Source organism: Sceloporus undulatus, chromosome 3 (assembly GCF_019175285.1).
Source record: "Sceloporus undulatus isolate JIND9_A2432 ecotype Alabama chromosome 3, SceUnd_v1.1, whole genome shotgun sequence".
NCBI lineage: Eukaryota > Metazoa > Chordata > Lepidosauria > Squamata > Phrynosomatidae > Sceloporus > Sceloporus undulatus.
Window position 1 is genome coordinate 219,172,498 of NC_056524.1, and position 17,397 is coordinate 219,189,894.

A 17,397-nucleotide genomic window follows, 5' to 3' on the forward strand; every position below is an offset into this window, starting at 1 on the left:
TAAGATGTGTAGATGGCACCATACTGCTAGCAAAGAAATAACAAAGACCTGGGACGATAACTGGCTAATGAAGTGCAAAAGCAGTGTTTATTTATTTATTCAGTTGCAGCTGAATAGTTGCTACTGTTGTATGCCTTCAAGTCATTTCTGACTTATGGCAACCCTAAGGCCCTGTCATGCAATTTTCTTGAAAGAACTGATGTGAAAGCTGGACAATGAAGAAAGCTGACCGGGGGGGCGGGGTCACCTCATTTGAAATGTGGTGCTATGGGAGAATTTTACAGATACCAAGGACCAACATAAAGACAAATAAATGGATTTTGCAGCAAATCAGTATGTGTTCTCACTACAAACCAAATGACCAAACTGAGGCTATAATACTTTGGATATATTATGAGAAAATTTGACTCACTGGGAAAGACAATAATGCTGGAGGAAAGCTGAAGGCAGTAGTAGAAGAAGAAGACTATATTGCAGATAGACTGACTTGATGGAGGACATTGTGGCCTTGAGTTTGCAAGATCTGAGCTGGGTTCTTAATAACAGGATCTCTTGGAGTTCTCTCATTCAGACAATTGCCATAAATCAAAGCTGACTCAATGGCACATAACAATAACAACAGAAGGAGGTTGTCACAAGAGGATACATGGTAGGAAAAGCTACATTATTTTACGGGCAGTTGAGAATTCTTCTCCTATGCCAGTCAGTACAGCCACTCTCCATGCTGGCTGGAGGATTCTGGAAGTTGTAGTTCAAAACAGAAGAATATTCTTTCCCCAAGCCCTGGCTATGAATTATTTACCTTGGGTGAAGAGGAGGGCTATCTCTTGACTACTTGTAAAAGCAACCAGTTGCTACATTTTAACTCCGAGGACATTATCACAAGGGGATGGGCGTCTTTATTCCATCCAGAAAGTGCAACTGAATGTGATATCATGAAAGGCTTTCTCACTACATTGCGCTGATCCAGTGAATGTCCTGTCAGTGAAGTGGAATGGTGTTGCTCAGCTCTTAGGAAAACAGATCACATTATGAGTACTCCACTACCAATGGGAAGAGAAGGGATAGAAAGGAGATGTTTTCAGACCAGTGGTTTATAACTGAATTTCAAGAAAGTTTCAGATAGATATGGGAGTAGTAGGATTTAATCTAATATATTTTTTTCTTCTGTCACCAGGGAGCTGCTTTTCCTCCAGCCTTCCTGACATCACATGCTATTTTGCATCACTATGCCTTGCACTGTAGAAAGAGACAGAAACAGTCTCACCAAGACACTGACTGCAGATATGTTGGCACTATCTCTCAGGTGTGATGGCACTGTGGATTGAACTGGAATTGACATTAGAAAAATCTAATAGTGGAACTGGGTACATTCTAGGTGTCAGTAAACCCTACAGCCATGGTTTGAAAGGAGAGCTGGATGCAGTTGTCAGTCCTTACATCAACACAATTGGAGCCAATATAAGTAGACATATCTTCAAGTTTGCATCCTTGGAGCAGTCAGATGGTTTGTCCCAATAATATACTACTAGTATAACATTATTTTTAAAAGACTGAAAGCTAACAGCAGTCTCTTTTATTTTCTACTTCATTATCCTTCTGGTTTTTAAGGAAACTACCTTGTTCCTGATAATAGTCCATACTGCCCCTACACAAAAACCTGTTTCCTACTGCATGTTTTATTTTCCTACTGCATACAATGTGTCCAGTTAGATATTAAAATAATGTCTGGAGAGTGGTAGCGGTGTTGTTGGAATCCAGAACCCGCATAAAACAAACAAATCATAATACACATATTTGTTTTGATTGATTCACATTGGATAAAAGACTAAGTTCTGTGCTTTTTGCAGTTGGAATGGTCCCAGTTTTAAACCTCTGAGGGAAAAGATTACAAGACAGAGAGGAGAAACACATTTATATACCAAGAACCAATAAAAGAATTGGCCACAGGCTGCACAACAAAAATTCACTGAAATCTACTTATACTAGTACAAAACGAACAGAAAGATTCTCAGCACAGACAGAGAAAAGACATTACATATAGCAGGAAAGCACTGAGTTCTGCTTGATTCTTTGCACCAAAGTAAAAATATATACAGGGACACATATGTCTACAGGAGTAAAGCAGAAATACACTGCAGCATGCATAAAGTACTAATGAGTAACTGAGAATCTTTATTGCCTTCACACTAAAACAGGATTACTTTGCAAAAATGCAGACTGTGTGTACATGTGTCAAAGAAAACACAGTGATGCACTGCTTACATACAGTATGTTGATAGCAGTGGTCCACGGTAGACTACATGCATACATGGTTGGCAGCAGCAGAAGCAGCAGACTAGGAAGTGCAGCTAAAGTTCTTCATAGGTGTGGGTCATCAAAAACTTTCTAATGTGCAGTAGAAGTGATGGTATGTATTGTCAAGTGTATAGCAAGCCTGCTGAGGATCTCCCTGGAGCCACTGAGGATAAAAACTTGGTTGTATTCAGCTGCTGGACTGAGAAACAGTAAGAATCTCCACTCATAGCACACACACCTCTTATATCTGCCTGTATGTGTCTATGGACTGTTCTGTTTGCAATTTAGACAACATGGACTCCCTGCAAACATGAACTGGAGAACTCAAACAGTTTTGCACTGTTTTGAGTCCTGTGGCAGCTTTCTGAATTACAATTCTGTTAGCCGCCCGGATTCCCCGTGATTGGGTGGGATACAAATAAATTATATTATTATTATTATTATTATTATTAGTTAGCAGGAGGTTCACCACTTTCATGATAACACTACAGTACTTTGAAGATCCATGCTGGAGAAACAGGAATGCAGAGATCAAAGACTACAATGAGGTCTTTCAAGAGATGGGTGGGCTTTCTTTTTATCCCTACAATAATCCCCATAATCCTGCAATAGGTGTACATTGCCTTCTGCAAAACAATTCAGGAAATTGATCAGCATATCAGTTAATCAACACCATTGACAAATAAGAGTTTCTGTCCACTGACTCTGCAATCCAACAGTCAATATATGTTTTCTTGAAGGAGTATTTGTGAGACTTAAAAATTACTTTTGAGACTCTCTGCTGTGAGTCCCACATTACTGTGGGATAGAAAAGAACAAATAGAATCTGCAACACAATATCACAAAATAGACTACAGTTATAGTTTTAGGATTTATTCCAGCCAGCCAGCTACACCTTTCTCCTGGATACTCCATTTTCTTTTTTGGTTTTCATCTTCCACCACTCATCCCAGCCAATATTCTGCAAGGTCATTCTTCATTGGGTTGGTTGGGTTTTTTGTTTCCTTCCTTAGAGTAATTTGTTTAAAGATTTGTTCTTTTCTTCTGCAAACCTTAGGGTTCCCTTGAGAGTACTCATTCCACTGTCTTTGCTTACAGGAGGATATGCATTCAGAGAAAATGATACAATGAAAAATTTAATGTGTATGACAGCCAAAGTGGATTTCATGGACTAAATCAAACTGCTAAACCCAATTAGTGAAGACCCCTGGAATCTATAAGATTTATGTAATTATTGATTTACCTTTCAGCAATTGATTCAATGGATCTGTTCCAGCTGGGACCAGCAATTGGATTTAGGTCGGTATTTACATCATAGGGTTATTTAAGGAAAGGCTAGCGCAAAGCTCATGTATGGAAACACTCTTAAATTCATAGGCATATAATTCCTGCAAAATGATCATCACTGATGATAAGCAATATTTTTTCATGAATTATAGCACAAAAATGATGCCATAATTTCATTATGTGCTGGATCAAAATGGCAAATTTTCTCTGTACATTTAGACCTGTATATATGAGTCTTCTAAGAATATAGGTGTAGCCTTGAGGGTTCGCTACCCCCACTTTTTTTTACAGTGCTAGCTGAAATTACATGCTGTACTTGATTATTATTTTTTTGGGGCTTCTCTATTTATGCTGAAGCAAACATGCAAAGCAACATATAAACATCACATGTGATTAATACAGCATACAAAACAAGTCTTACTTGGTTTAGAGTGTCTTGTTTCTGAGGAAAGGAAAAGCAGAAAAAGACAAAGCAACGTTCAGTGTAGAAGTACTGATCAGCAGAAGGAATAGAAGTACCTACTCTGCTGGGCAGAGGCAATCCATACATTGAGGACAGGATGTGGTGCAGTTCTTCCCATGTCTGTAACACCTCACTATGCATTTGTCAGAATCACTTGTTTTAAACCATCACAGTTACAAAAGTTCCCAACTGTCAGAGAGGTTTAAATGATAGGAAGAGTATTTCTAGATGGAGTTTGTCCCTGATTTTTTAAATTTTCTTCTTAGCAGGCAGGGTTATGCAAGGAAGAAATAACCATTCAAAAGATTAAACAAATTGCTACTTCATGCAAGTATTCCCTTTTTCGTATTTCTATGAGTGCCCTCTTCTAAGATGTTAGGAACCACATTTGGAAGCTTAAACAAAAACAAAACAAAAACAAAAAGCCCCACAAATATAAATTAATGAAAGAACAATGTAGGAAATGTTCAAAAAGTTTTAGCCCCACACTTTTGTGCAGGTAAACAAAGAAGACACCTGAAACCAAAAAGGAAGAAGATAGACTGTTTGAAATGAGGTGGGGTGAGGAGGAACAAAAAGGGAAAGGCACTTAGAATTTGACTTAGAGGTCATACATGTATCATTAGGTAGGGGAGCAGTAGCATTCATTCTGTAGCAATGGCAACAGTGGGCCAGTGATTCTGATTTAATCAGAACTGTAAGGATCCAAAGTACCAAAGCCTCTCTTCAAAATATGTCCAGAATCTTGAATGGTTCATTTAAAGTTTGAGTTTACCGCACCACTCCTGTTTCCCGATACACGGAACCTTAAGTAGCTGCTCAGGTATCATCAAAAGTAAAAAGAAAAGTCACATCAACAAAAGAAAGGACAAAAGAAGATGCATACTTAAAATTTTCATGTGCTAAGGTAAATTTAGAGATGCCAATACAAAAGGCATTGTTGTAATTTAAACAGAAATAAACTACATCTCACCCCAGTGGAGAACAGAGTGACCAAAATTGTATCCACACTGTACAACTATAATAGAGCACTTCTACAGTGTCTTAACTGCCATCAATCCAGCCAATGGAATTCAGGGATGTATATTCCTTATCCAGCTGTATTTACCTGTGCTGCAATCCTTATCCAACACAGGGAATCTCTGCACAACACTGTTGTGCAGAGGAGATGTCTTGTTGTTACAGCACTTAATTGTTATAGCTCCATCCTATGATTTGTAGTTTGGTGAGGCTGCAAGAGAGATGTAGTTTAGGGCAGTAGACCAGAGCTCTTTGATCTAGAATTCTAAATACCTCCCACAACTACACATCTCAGGATTCTGTAGGATGGAGCTACAATCCTTAAGGTCCTATTAGATGGCTTTAAATGAACAGGGTCACTATCATGCAGATCACCACAGGCTCACTGTTGATTGCCAAACACAAGACCCATGCTTTCCCTTCATATGTTATGTTATCTATAAAATATGCTTGGAGTTGGAGTAGGCAGTGTTTTGGTCAGATGATGCTTTAAAACAGAGGGCTGTCCTTTGCTAAGGTCATCAAACCTTACAACGTGAACAACCTAACTCTATTGCTACAGTCCACCTGAACCATGCCCTTGACTTGCCTTTGTCAGCAATGCTGGGGTATCCCTTCAAGGAGTGGGACGTAACAATCCCACTCGAGTTTTTCCTAAGTGAGGTGGAAAGAGGCCTGCCGTGATATAATTCTGAGCATTGAATTATGGCCCCCGCACCCAACATGTGGGAGAGCCATTAAACAAGTGCAAAGTAAATGTCACAAAGGGACTGCAGGAAAATACCCTCCCACCCTCTGCTCCTTTATGGTCAACTTCCTCCATGCTCTTTGCTGGAAAGCAAATCTGTTCTTCAAAGAGACTTCAAAGGCAATTAGTCACTAAAGCCAATGGCAAATGCAGTAATTTCTCTAAGCACAGAGTAATGAATTATACCTCCGTAGGTGGCTTTGTGCAATGGCAATCATCACAGTCATATCTCATGCTGTGGCATACAAACCACACCCTGGGAAGAAAGCCATGCCGCCTACCCCACAAAATTGCACTTGTCCTGCCCAATCCTGAGTGCCTAACATGCCTACTCCATAACAGGGAGCATAGTGGCAATTTTGGTTGCTTCTTTTGTTGGCTTGTCCTTGTAATTACTTCATGTGTCAAGAGTTTCCCTGCAAATTCTTTTGTACCCACTCCTTCTTTAATTTCATTTGATATCCCCCCATTCTGGAGGCTTTTGTGTACTTAAAAACTCTGCTGTGATCCCTTTTTCTTACCTGGGAACAACCTGTTATTACTGTTCTTATAAAGCTTTTTTCCCTATAATGGAGGAGATGCCTTGTTTTCTCATGTTTATTGACCTTATGAAAAGTCTCCTCCAGAACCTAGGAAAGTTACTTTTTGGGGCCATAACTCCTAAGGGGCAATATGATACTGGTTATGCTGCTGAGGAATTCTGACAGCTGTAGTATAAAAAAGTAACTTTTCCAACTCTTGCTTCTTGCTTGCTCCCCTTCCCTTTCTTTCCTTTCCTTTCCCTTCCTCCTCCGCCTCCAACAGGAATAGGAATCCAATAGCTTTCCAGATGTTGTTGAACTGCAGCTCCCAGCACTCCTCACAGTTGGTTAGGATTTCTGGAGCTTGTGATACAGGATTATCTGGAGCTCTGCATGTTTCTTACTAATGTCATAAGAAATCTTAAAGGACAAAATCTTCCCACCCTTTTTATGACGTTCTCTCTTCCTTGCCCCTGGACCACTATTTAAAAATATGGAGCACCTATTCTCAGAATGTGAAGAATTATACTTTATTTACACTGTATTATATTTTAAATTGAGGCATATAAAGAGAAACAAAAATGTTTGTCCTTTCCTTTTGCAAAGGGACGTGTCTATGTGAAAATGACTGAATAGACCTATATGTTTTTGAAGATTAGAGATTTCTATTTTGAAATTGTAACACCTATGTGCAGTAATATTCACACTGCTATCTTTGTTCTTAAACCATGAAATTATAAATGTACATTTCTCACAAACACATATACCCAATTCTTAAACCTTAGCAGTGTTTCAATTTCCATTTTCTCCCTCTTTTACACTATAAATCTTGGATAGCAAACGGGTAAGAAAATTTCTTGAGATGTTGGAACTGGCACACACACACACACACAGACAGGTTGTCCTATCCTAGGGTTTTAAGAGTTAAAAACAACAGATTCCAAAGACTTCACAAGAACTTTATTCCAGTTAAAAATAAAGCAAATGTAACACACTCCTCATCCACAAGCTTAATCCTAATTCCAAAATTGAATCTGAACTAAAATTTTAGATTTTGCCTAAAAACACTTGGGAATTACAACTGCAGCAGTGCTGCATCTGCTCTGCGTGTGTGGACACATGTGCCATCAAGTCATCTGTCAACATATAGTGACCCCATGAATTTCGTAGAGTTTTCTTAGGCACAGAATAGTTAGAAGTGGGGTTGCTAGCTCCTTCCTCTAAAACCTAGCATACCACACCTGGTGTTCACTGGTAAAAACATCCTAAGTAGGTCTACAGTGCTCAGTGCTTTTACAGGATTTGTTTCCCATTACATTCAGGAAGAAAATCAACTCATTCAAGATGTGGTGCTTCAGAATATGTGGACTGCTAAAAACAAACAAACAAATGGGTCCTAGAGCAAATCAGGCCAGAACTCTCCCTAGAAGCTAGGATGACTAAAACTGAGGCTATCGTACTGTGGCCATATAGTGAGAAGACAGATCTCACTAAAAAAGGATGATAATGCTTGGGTAAGGTGGAGGGCAGGAGGAAAAGAGGGAGACTACACTACACATTGATAGACTTAATCAGGCAGGACATGGCCCTGGACCTGCAGGACCTGAGCAGGGGAGGTGAGGAAAGAGTAACTTGGAGGTCTCTCATTCATGGCATTGCCATGAATCAAAGTCAACTTGAAGGCAGTTAACAACAACAAAAAACAAACATTCAGAGAGACTGACTTTGCAGTAAATATGATGAGGATTGCATTACATCCCATTAATAATATACTCCCTTGTTATTTTGAGATAATATGCATAAAAAGGATACCATACCCTCTTGTGTGTGCATGTGCCTTCAAGTCACCTGTCAGTTTATGGCAAACCCATCAATTTCATAGGCTTTTCTTAGGCAAGGAATAAGAGGTGATTTTGCCAGTTCCTCCATTTGAAATACAGCCTACAGCATCTGGTATTCATTGGTCGCCTTCCATACAAGTATTACTCAGGGCTGACCCTACTTGGCTTCCAAGATCAAATGGGATCTGGTGCCTTTGGGGTATTTAGGCCCCTCATACCTCTTACCCAACACCAAACTGATTAAGTTTATTTTAAAAATAACAGCATGCATAGGGACTGCAGTGCCAAGGAGAAGGGTTTGTCCTCCTCCTCTCCTAGAGCTTAGAATAACTGTTTTATTAAATTAAGGGGCAAACAGGATTTAAACAAGAGTTAAACAGGAAATGCCTGATGTTTATCACACAACATTTCCTGTTTAACTCTCGTTTAACTCTCATTTAAATCCTGTTTGCCCCCTAGTGTGATAAAGATGTTTTAGTTCTAGAACTCATAGACTGTAGTGCAGAAAAGTAAGATTCCCATGCTCTGTCCCTGCCCCAAATAAAATCACCTTCTTAACAGGTACTAATATGTTCATGAAGAAAGCTTTCCTTCCTATGTGCCACAGTTCTGATGAAAACCACTCCCTCGATCTGTGCCACTTTGTGTGTATGGTACGTTTGTAAAATACTTAATGATAAAGGTGTGTTTAGCATCAGAATAATTTTGGCTTACAGAGACATCTATTTTGTGATTCATAAAATATTTTTACCTTTACCTTTTAAAATATCCAGCCTAAGGAAAGGTTCTGTGTAACTAAAAAGAAGTTACAGGCCACATTGCATACACAGTTTGTTCTTAGCATATAGAATTATTTAACTAACCGTGTGAACTTTATTTCCACATGAACACAATCAACTGATTTTGATTCAGCCTAGCTTTAGGAGCATGTCCACTTCAATGCAAGGTTCCTTACCTGTTCTGGATTATATTTTGATAGGACACCATCCCCATGGAACTCTTCCAAAACATCTTTCAATTTCTTTGTGGAATCTATAAGGAGAAAAAGCATGGAAATAACATTTAAGATACAGGCCTCTCCTTTGTCTGAAGCTCCCTGCAGTTTGTCATGTTTAGGGGTGATTTACAAAGTTGTAAACCTCATGTCAGGCACTGTAATTTCAAGGGAATTCTATCATTCTTCCAGAGGGTTTTTTTTTAATGGATGTGCAAATGTGTGAGCTATTTAAACTCTATTTTTACAACATCCGGGATGTGTTCTTTGAAGTAGAGTGCACACCAAACTTGCAAGACAAATATTTGACCCTAGTATTGTGCCAAGAACAGAGAACAGCTGCCTCCTGTATCAGAATTCTGAACATCTTTTAAGACTGCTTCAGACTTAACATTTTCTACACATATTCTGCTCTGACCCAATTTGGCAGCAGCACTCATCCCTCTGTCATCCCACTTTTCCCAGCTGCTTTTAAAATGTCCCAATTTCTTCCTCCTCTGCCTACTCTCTCCCCCTAAGCTTACTTCAATTGGTGCAAACTGAATTCAAAGTGCAAAATTTGTATGGAGTCCATTAACCTGTTATCAACTTCGGCTAATATGCCAATAGTACCCTTTCCTGGAAGTTAGGGACCTTGAAAATGTGATGCACGTGCTGGTAACGTTCTGTCTCAATTTCTGTAATGCACTCTACATGGGGCTACCCTTGTGCTCACTGCGGAAACTCCAGTTAGTACAGAACATGGCAGCCATGCTGGTATCAGGTAAAACTAGAAGAGACCATATAACACCGATCCTAAGATTGCTTCACTGGCTGCCTATCAGTTTCTAGGCCCAGTATAAGGTGTTGGTCATTACCTCTAAAGCCCTAAATGGCTTGGGTCAAACCTATTTGCCAGACGTCCTCCTTCTGTATAATCCACCCTGTACACTCAGGTCCTCTGGGAGGAATTTGTTGCAACCTATAATAACTAGATTGTATGCAACTGCCCAGAGGACCTTTTTGGTAACTGCTCCCAGATTATGGAATGGCCTGCCGGAAGAGATCAGTCATATTACCACCTTAAACAGCTTCAAAAAAGCTGTTAAGAAGGATCTCTTCTGGCAGGCCTTTTCTGAATAGATAACCAGCCACCAATAAAGTTGAATCTGCTATACCTATGATTTTTGCCACAGCAACGGTTTAGCCTGTCTGTTTCTTTGTTGTTATTTTTAAAGCATGTTTTTAATTATGAATTGTTTAATTGTATTTTAGGATGGGGGGATATTGGGGTTGGCGATTGTATTTTTTAACATGTAAGCTGCCCTGGTTGGGCTACACAAAGAGGTGGGGTATAAATAAATTTTATTATTATTATTATTATTAACTTACCAGAGAGGAGAGGAGAGAAGGGGTTCAGACTTGCCCTTCCTTGTAGACCAGTAGTGGGAAACTGTGGAAGGTTAGGGGATTGCATTAGCCCCCGGGAGACCTTGAATGGCCACATTTGCTCCCACAAAAATAAAAAAATAAAAATTAATTGTTTGCTCCCAAATGTCTCTAGGAGGATAAAGGAATATTTACTGTGTTTGGGATTTCTAAAATGGCATCTCGGGGGCCTAAATTGGCCTAGGGGTTCCACAAAACACCCAGGAAATGCCTCCATGCCCCTCAGAAGGCATACTGGAGCATTTTGGGGCAAAATTTTTAAAAAATTAAGCAAAAATTGGTTTTGATCCATAGGGAGGATAAGGGGTCTCCAAACATTGTGGAAATGCCATCCACACACCCTAGAGTGCTTTTGCTTCAATTCTGGAGCAAAAGAGGAAGACATTTTTGACTCCTTTGGAACCCCTGGGGGCCACAAAAATAGAACTAGGGACTGCATGCAGCCTACAGGTCATGCTTTGCATGAGGCAAAGCAAACTGCTGCAGCCTCTCCTAGGTTTGTGTTCTTCCTCATTAATAACTGTTCCCATCTTGAGCACAATGTGTTGTTGCTTGGTTACATGTCTCCCAGTTTTCATCTGCAAAATGTTGGACACCATAACTAGACTTTGAACTTTATCGCACACCTTTTTCCCCCCATTATGGGAACTAGAAAGGGACTCTCAGGGCTGTGCGTGACCTGCAAAAAACGGATTTTATCACACAGCAAATTGTCCTCAAAGGGCCCGTTCTGTCCCCTGGCACCAAGCGGTCCCTGTTCAGTGCTGAGGGGCGCCATTTTCCACAGTCAGAACATATAACACCCCTCAGCACTGAACAGGGACCACTTGGCACCGGGAAACGGAATGGGCCCTTTTGAGGACAATTTGCTGTGCGATAAAATCCATTTTTTGTATGTTGTGCATGGCCCCAAGAGTCCCCTTCCAGTTCCCATAACAGGGGGGGGGGGGAGGTGTGCAATAAAGTTCTTTGTCTCTTCAACACTGAACACCTACCCAGTAAGGAGCTTAAAAAGTAGAAGGCAGAGGATTATTCAAGACTGTCTCTTCAAATTGGGACCCGTTGGAGAGCATGTGTAGTTTATTTCCTCTAATTCCTGAACCTACTGAAATGCTTTTTATCAGCATCATTCTGTGTTACTTGAGAATTGGAGTAAAAAAGAAGCTGTTAATCTCATTGGCATTTCAGGGTTGAAAAGGGATTGACATATGAAGACATTTGTGCTGCTGTTTCTTGTAGTTAGCATTTCCTTTATTATTGATTGATTGATAAATTTTTTATGACACCACTCTTAGCACACATCACACTTGAACTGAAATAGGATATTTATTTAGAATTTCTGCTGGGTTGCAGCCACCTTAATCTCGCTTTGTGGAGATGGAATATGAAGGTTTTCACAGAATCTGGACTACAGCTCTCCAAGTCCCTCATCCCATCATGGCTACTATCTATGCTGACTATGTGAGAGTCTGGAAACTATAGTACAAAACCCAAGATTTTCAAGTTCTGTATTTTCCCTTTTGGTGACAAAAAGTGTGAGGTGGATGGTTTAGGTTAGTCTTGCTTCTGCCTTCATGTTACATGTATTGACTATAAAGGGTCCCAGATGTAAATAATTAAACATACTTTCTGCTTATTTCAAAGTTTACAGATCAACATTAAATGCTCAGTGTCATGTCTATCCCTTTGACCAAAGATTCAAGTTTGGTCCTGTCATAGCCACATTAGTATCATAGCTCCTCAACTGAGTGAAGAGGACTTGAAAGCAGTGTTACTTCCTACGCATCCTGCACAAACATACACCCCTCTGAGTTAATTTATCACTGTGTGGTCATATCTTCCTTTTTTCTGTTATTAAAAATATTTGAGAAAAGTTATTCAATAAAATGTCTCAATGGATGGCAATTTTCTCTCTGTGTGTGTTTAAATCTCTACAGTGAGGTCTCAGATCTCCAGGAGCTGAAATGTCCCAGCAGGCTCACAGCTGAGCTGCCCTGGATTAGGAAGTCAGACCAAAAAGATCAAAATAAACTGAAATGCCAAAGGGGAAAATGCTTAAAAGCAGGAATCTGCCTTCAGATGTCTAAAGAAGTTTCTAAAAATAAACTAAGGGGACTGCTCAAATGCATAAGCTTTCCTTCTCTTAAACTGGTCATGAATGTTAAGAAGTTTGGACTAAATTCTCTGAAAGATTATGTTCATAGTGATAAGGTCAGTGGGAAAGAAATTGCTCTGGGTGTTCTCACTCCATAGACTTTATGACGTCCAGTCTTCCCAACCCAGGGCTGTCCAGATTATTTCAACTACAGGGAATGAAGCAGCTTTACTGCTACCAATCCCAGTTCAAAGTGCTGGAGGGCACCAGGTTGAGGAAGGCTCAATACCATTTAAGATTTGTCTATCAACAAGCTGAGTAGGATGTAATTCAGGAGGACAAATTGGAGGACTGCCCCTGTTGTGTTTCTTTCAGTTCAATTTAGCTCCTACAAATTACATTGTCAACTATTTTGGCTGTGGAATAGCCTTTTATTCTACTCTTTAGAATTTTTATCTTTCAGCAGCTGAGGGCTTTAGGGTAAATAGCATAGTCTGTAAACAGATGCTTGGCTGATCTGCTTCCTCCCCACCCCCTCCTGTGAGCATTGGTAGCACACTTTCATGGCTGAACTAGAACTGTTCTGTGCTGTCTGAAAGTACAATTCTAGGAAGTGGACTAGAGTGCTCTAGCAGAGAATACTATGCACTGCAATCAACTACAAATCCTTATGGTACAGGCTTACATCTTTGGTGGTGCAAGCACCTAGGATGATATGTCATGCTACAGTACATGATGAATTGTACTATTCCATGAAAAGAAGACAAGAACAACATGCATTTTATCCCTACTGTGCCCGAGGCTGTTGACAGACTGCATTCTGCTGCCAGCATAAATAATCCACAACAAAATGACATACACTTGAGCACATAAAATAGGTATAGTACTTACACTCAGAATACTGCTGGAGCTGAGCAAACTCTGCTGGACTAAGTGTGATCCATGTGCCATCACTCATCTTTCAGGTGAATTCAGAGGAGGCAATGCCCACCTCTTATAAATGCCTTTGGAGAAACTGCACCTTTAGAACTAGACCTTTTTCTGGGTCATTGCTCCAGTTTGCATGCCAACTGTACATATGTCACAGCTGTTAGATGTGTATAACAGAAATCAAATTCTGATCCGCATGGAGGATGTTTTATCTGGTTTCTTCATAGCTGTCCTTAAAACCACTGTGCTGAGGAGTGCCATCAGAAAAGACTTCATGAAGAATGCCAGAATCTTCAAACCTAAAATTAAGATATTCATTTTATAGAACCGTGTTGATTTTTCCAAGGCACTTTTTTCTGCTGAAGGCAGACATGAGCTTCTCAAAGCTTTGTTAATAATTTGGAAAAGAAAACAGATGCCATAAAATGCCTGGTCTCACAGAAGGAAATAGGCTAGTAGTTTCATCAAGATATAGGGGCTGGAGACCAGATAGATTGAAGTTCAAGTCTCCCAGGAGTTCTCTGGATAATCTTGCATGGACAGATGTCTCTTAGCTCAACCTTCACTAAGCTAGCACCCACGAGATATACTACTACATTCCTCACCACTCTATATGGCCAGTCCCTTATGGTTTGGTAGAGAGAGATGTGCTAAAATGGAAATTACATTCTTAAAACCTGAGTGTCTGATGACCTTAGGAATGTTGTTTGGCATTAATGGGACACACACTATGTCACCCCTGCTAGAAATGAGCAGCTATGTGTACATGACTGTGACTTCTGCTACTAAACAGACAGACAGCTCACAGATATAAACTCTTCCACAGTGTTGTGGAACCTGATGTGCCCCAGAGATTCTACAACTACAGGGTTTATGGTGATATCCTTTATTAACTTGATTTTCTGTGTAAATGATACAAAGCAACCGGAATTCCCAAAGATGGGGGAGACATTTCTTTGTAGATGTCATTTTCTTTGTTCAGGAAACATATCATCATCATCACCACTGTCCCAAATTGAAAATACTGAAATGAACTGCTCCATGACTGTCATTCTTCCTCCAGCAAACACTGAAAGTGGTAATGCTGCATTAGTAGCAGTTTTGTTTCAACTGATATAACTGGGTTTTTACCATAGCAGGGAAAATATAGCAGTTCTAGGCCTTTTTGTTGCACATCTAAGCTTTCTAAATGTTCTGCCATTTCAGAAATAATTATTCCTGTCTCTCCTACTTGAAGGAACAGTGGTAGCTAGTGGTTTGGCTGTCAAAGGACCTGTGATTTCACTCATTTTTAACACTGAACTTCAAAGGAGCTATCTAAGGTACTGAACCTATTTTGGGAATAGGGTTTAGCACCTTGGAGAGCTTCCTTCATGTGCAGACTGAAAACCAAAGAGGATTTATAGTCCCACTAACACAGAAGCTACCAGCTGCCTCTGCTTAGGAAATGGTATCAGTTCTGGGCTGGGCTGACAGAAAAACTAAATACAAGTAGCAATGTCCCCTCCCACCATTCTATCCTGAGAACAGGGTGATTGTTCCTTCCTTACTGTGCCACCTTCCTACACAGAGCATTTAACAATAAACTCAAAAATCACAATAAAAACACAATAAATACCAAAGAACATGATTAGCATGACATTAAGAGAGAAAGGCATGACCCTGAGGTATGAAGCGTAGGGAAAGATAACCTGGATAGGCTCTGGAAACCACTAATATGAAGATGTGTCAGAGAAAAATGGAAATAGAAGAGAGCCATACCACTGCAAAATCTAAGTATGTCTGTAACTGTTGTTTTCAGTCCAACCTAGGCCTAAATAGCCTAAAGGCAGCAGATCCCATCTGATCTTGAAAGTTAAGCAGGATCAACTATAGTTAGTACTTGAATCAGAGACCACCAATGAGTAGGCTATATTTCAGAGGAAGGAACAAACCACCTCTGAAGATTCCTTGCCTGAGAGAACACTATGAAATTAATGGGATCATCATAAGTTGACAGGTGACTTGAAGGCACACAGACACACAAACAAAGTGGATTCATGTAGGAAGGTAGAGTGAAAGTACTTGTGTTGCCTCTCTCCTTGCCATTTCTCATCTTTCCCTAAAGCATATTATGCAGATGTGTTGGACTACAACTCACATTATCCCAACCAGCATGGTCAAGGATGGTGATTGTTGTCTAGCTGAAAGAAGCTGTTCAAAAAAAGGTGACTCCTCTGCTTCACTCATTACTTTCTACTTGGGATGGAAGGGCACAAGAGAGAGTTCACCAAGTTAAACATAATATTGAGTAGAAATCTGAGACCCAGGCCCCATTTCCACTAGCCCATTTGCTCTGGATAGAACTGGACATATCCAGTTGCCCCCATACTGAATCTGCCTGGAAAGAAGTTCGTATTATCCTTTACCTTGATCGATGTAATTTGCCCCTCTGAAGTTCACATTTGCAGTACCACTTTAAAATGGAGCCTTCTTTGTTGTCAATCAAATTCACTTCCACTTCATCAAAGGTGCATATCCTACAGCCATTGGCCAACCGAATGGGTGCTTTCCCCCCTCCTTTAAAAAAAAAAACAAAACTGGCAGCAGGGTGTACATATTCTGCCAACTTGTCAAATTTAAAAACCTCCAGGTGTATCTGTGTGTTGTGTGTATTACCCTAAAACGACCTCATCCTGGGATTTTCTTGGCAAGATTGGTTCCGAGGAGATTTGCCATTGCCTTTGCCCTGAGGCTGAGAGAGTGTGACTCCACCAAAGTCATGGGTTTCCATTCCCTCTGAATGCCAGCCTCTAGCTTCCCCCTCACTTCCAGCCCAGCATTTCCTCCTCTTTGGAACCTCTTCACTTCCCTTCCCTTCAAGCCCAATGCCACCTCCGAAGCCCTTGCCTCCCCCCCATGCCATCCTCTTCCCTTCCCTTCCAGCCCAAAGCATGCACATAATCTGTCACAATAATAATAATAATAATAATAATAATAATAATAATAATAATAGTAATAATAATACCTCACCTCAGAATTCCATCTCTGCATCCTCTTTCTTTGCTTTCCCTCCGATTGCTGCCCCAGAATGCCATTACATACACCAGGGGTAGGCAACCTTTTTGAGCTGGGGGCCAGCTTGCTGTCCCTCAGACAAGTCGGGGGGCCGAAGCCGGGGGTGGAGCTTCCACCCTCCGGGGGTGGAGCCACATGCCGGGGCGGAGCTTCCACCAAAGCCCCATGGGGAGGAGGAGGTGTGTGCCCGCCCTCTCCTCCTCAGTCCCTTTCTGGCCAAACACCCCCAACCTGCATTCCAAAACACACACAACAGCACATTTGTGCATTTCACATGGCTTTACTTAACGTGGCCTCTTGCATATTTCAGAGGCTTATTCCATAACCAAACCCCTTGGGTTTAACACTTAGCATGGTTTAACATGGCTATGCATATTGAACATGTCAAGGTGGTTCCACTATTCTTGCACCAAGTGTACTTCTCAGAAGTGTGTACTTGGTCAAGGGACTTTGGTTTTTCTTCACTGTGCATGAGTTTGTAAAAATCACAGCAATTTACATTGGCCTTGCCTCAGAGGCTTGTTGATATCAATATCACCATTAAAGAACCAAAAACACACAGAAAAGGCACTTTGGAAAGTCACACTCTCTTGGCTTCAGAAACAGTGCGTGCATGCCTCTCAAGCTGACTCTCATCATCATCATCATCATCATCATCATCATCATCATCATCATCATCACCACCACCACACTATCATTGTCAAAGCAAGGGAGA

The 17,397-nt window shown here is 40.5% G+C and overlaps 1 protein-coding gene across 3 annotated transcripts in view; it reads right to left on the bottom strand.

Moving 5' to 3' along the window:
• The window catches only part of DGKG (diacylglycerol kinase gamma), a 124,446-nt gene extending 108,374 nt beyond the window's left edge, over positions 1-16,072 (bottom strand). For 2 of the 3 annotated variants that reach the window (XM_042458002.1, XM_042458000.1), the window contains exons 1-4: positions 16,034-16,072; positions 13,587-13,924; positions 9,134-9,210; positions 4,007-4,027 (exon numbers count right to left, since the gene is read on the bottom strand). In XM_042458002.1, the coding sequence (XP_042313936.1) occupies positions 4,007-4,027; positions 9,134-9,210; positions 13,587-13,653 (165 nt within the window). In that variant the 5' untranslated portion in view covers positions 13,654-13,924; positions 16,034-16,072. The remainder of the gene's footprint in view (positions 1-4,006; positions 4,028-9,133; positions 9,211-13,586; positions 13,925-16,033) is intronic. The other variant, XM_042458001.1, reaches the window with a different exon arrangement.
• Positions 16,073-17,397: the final 1,325 nt, after the last annotated feature.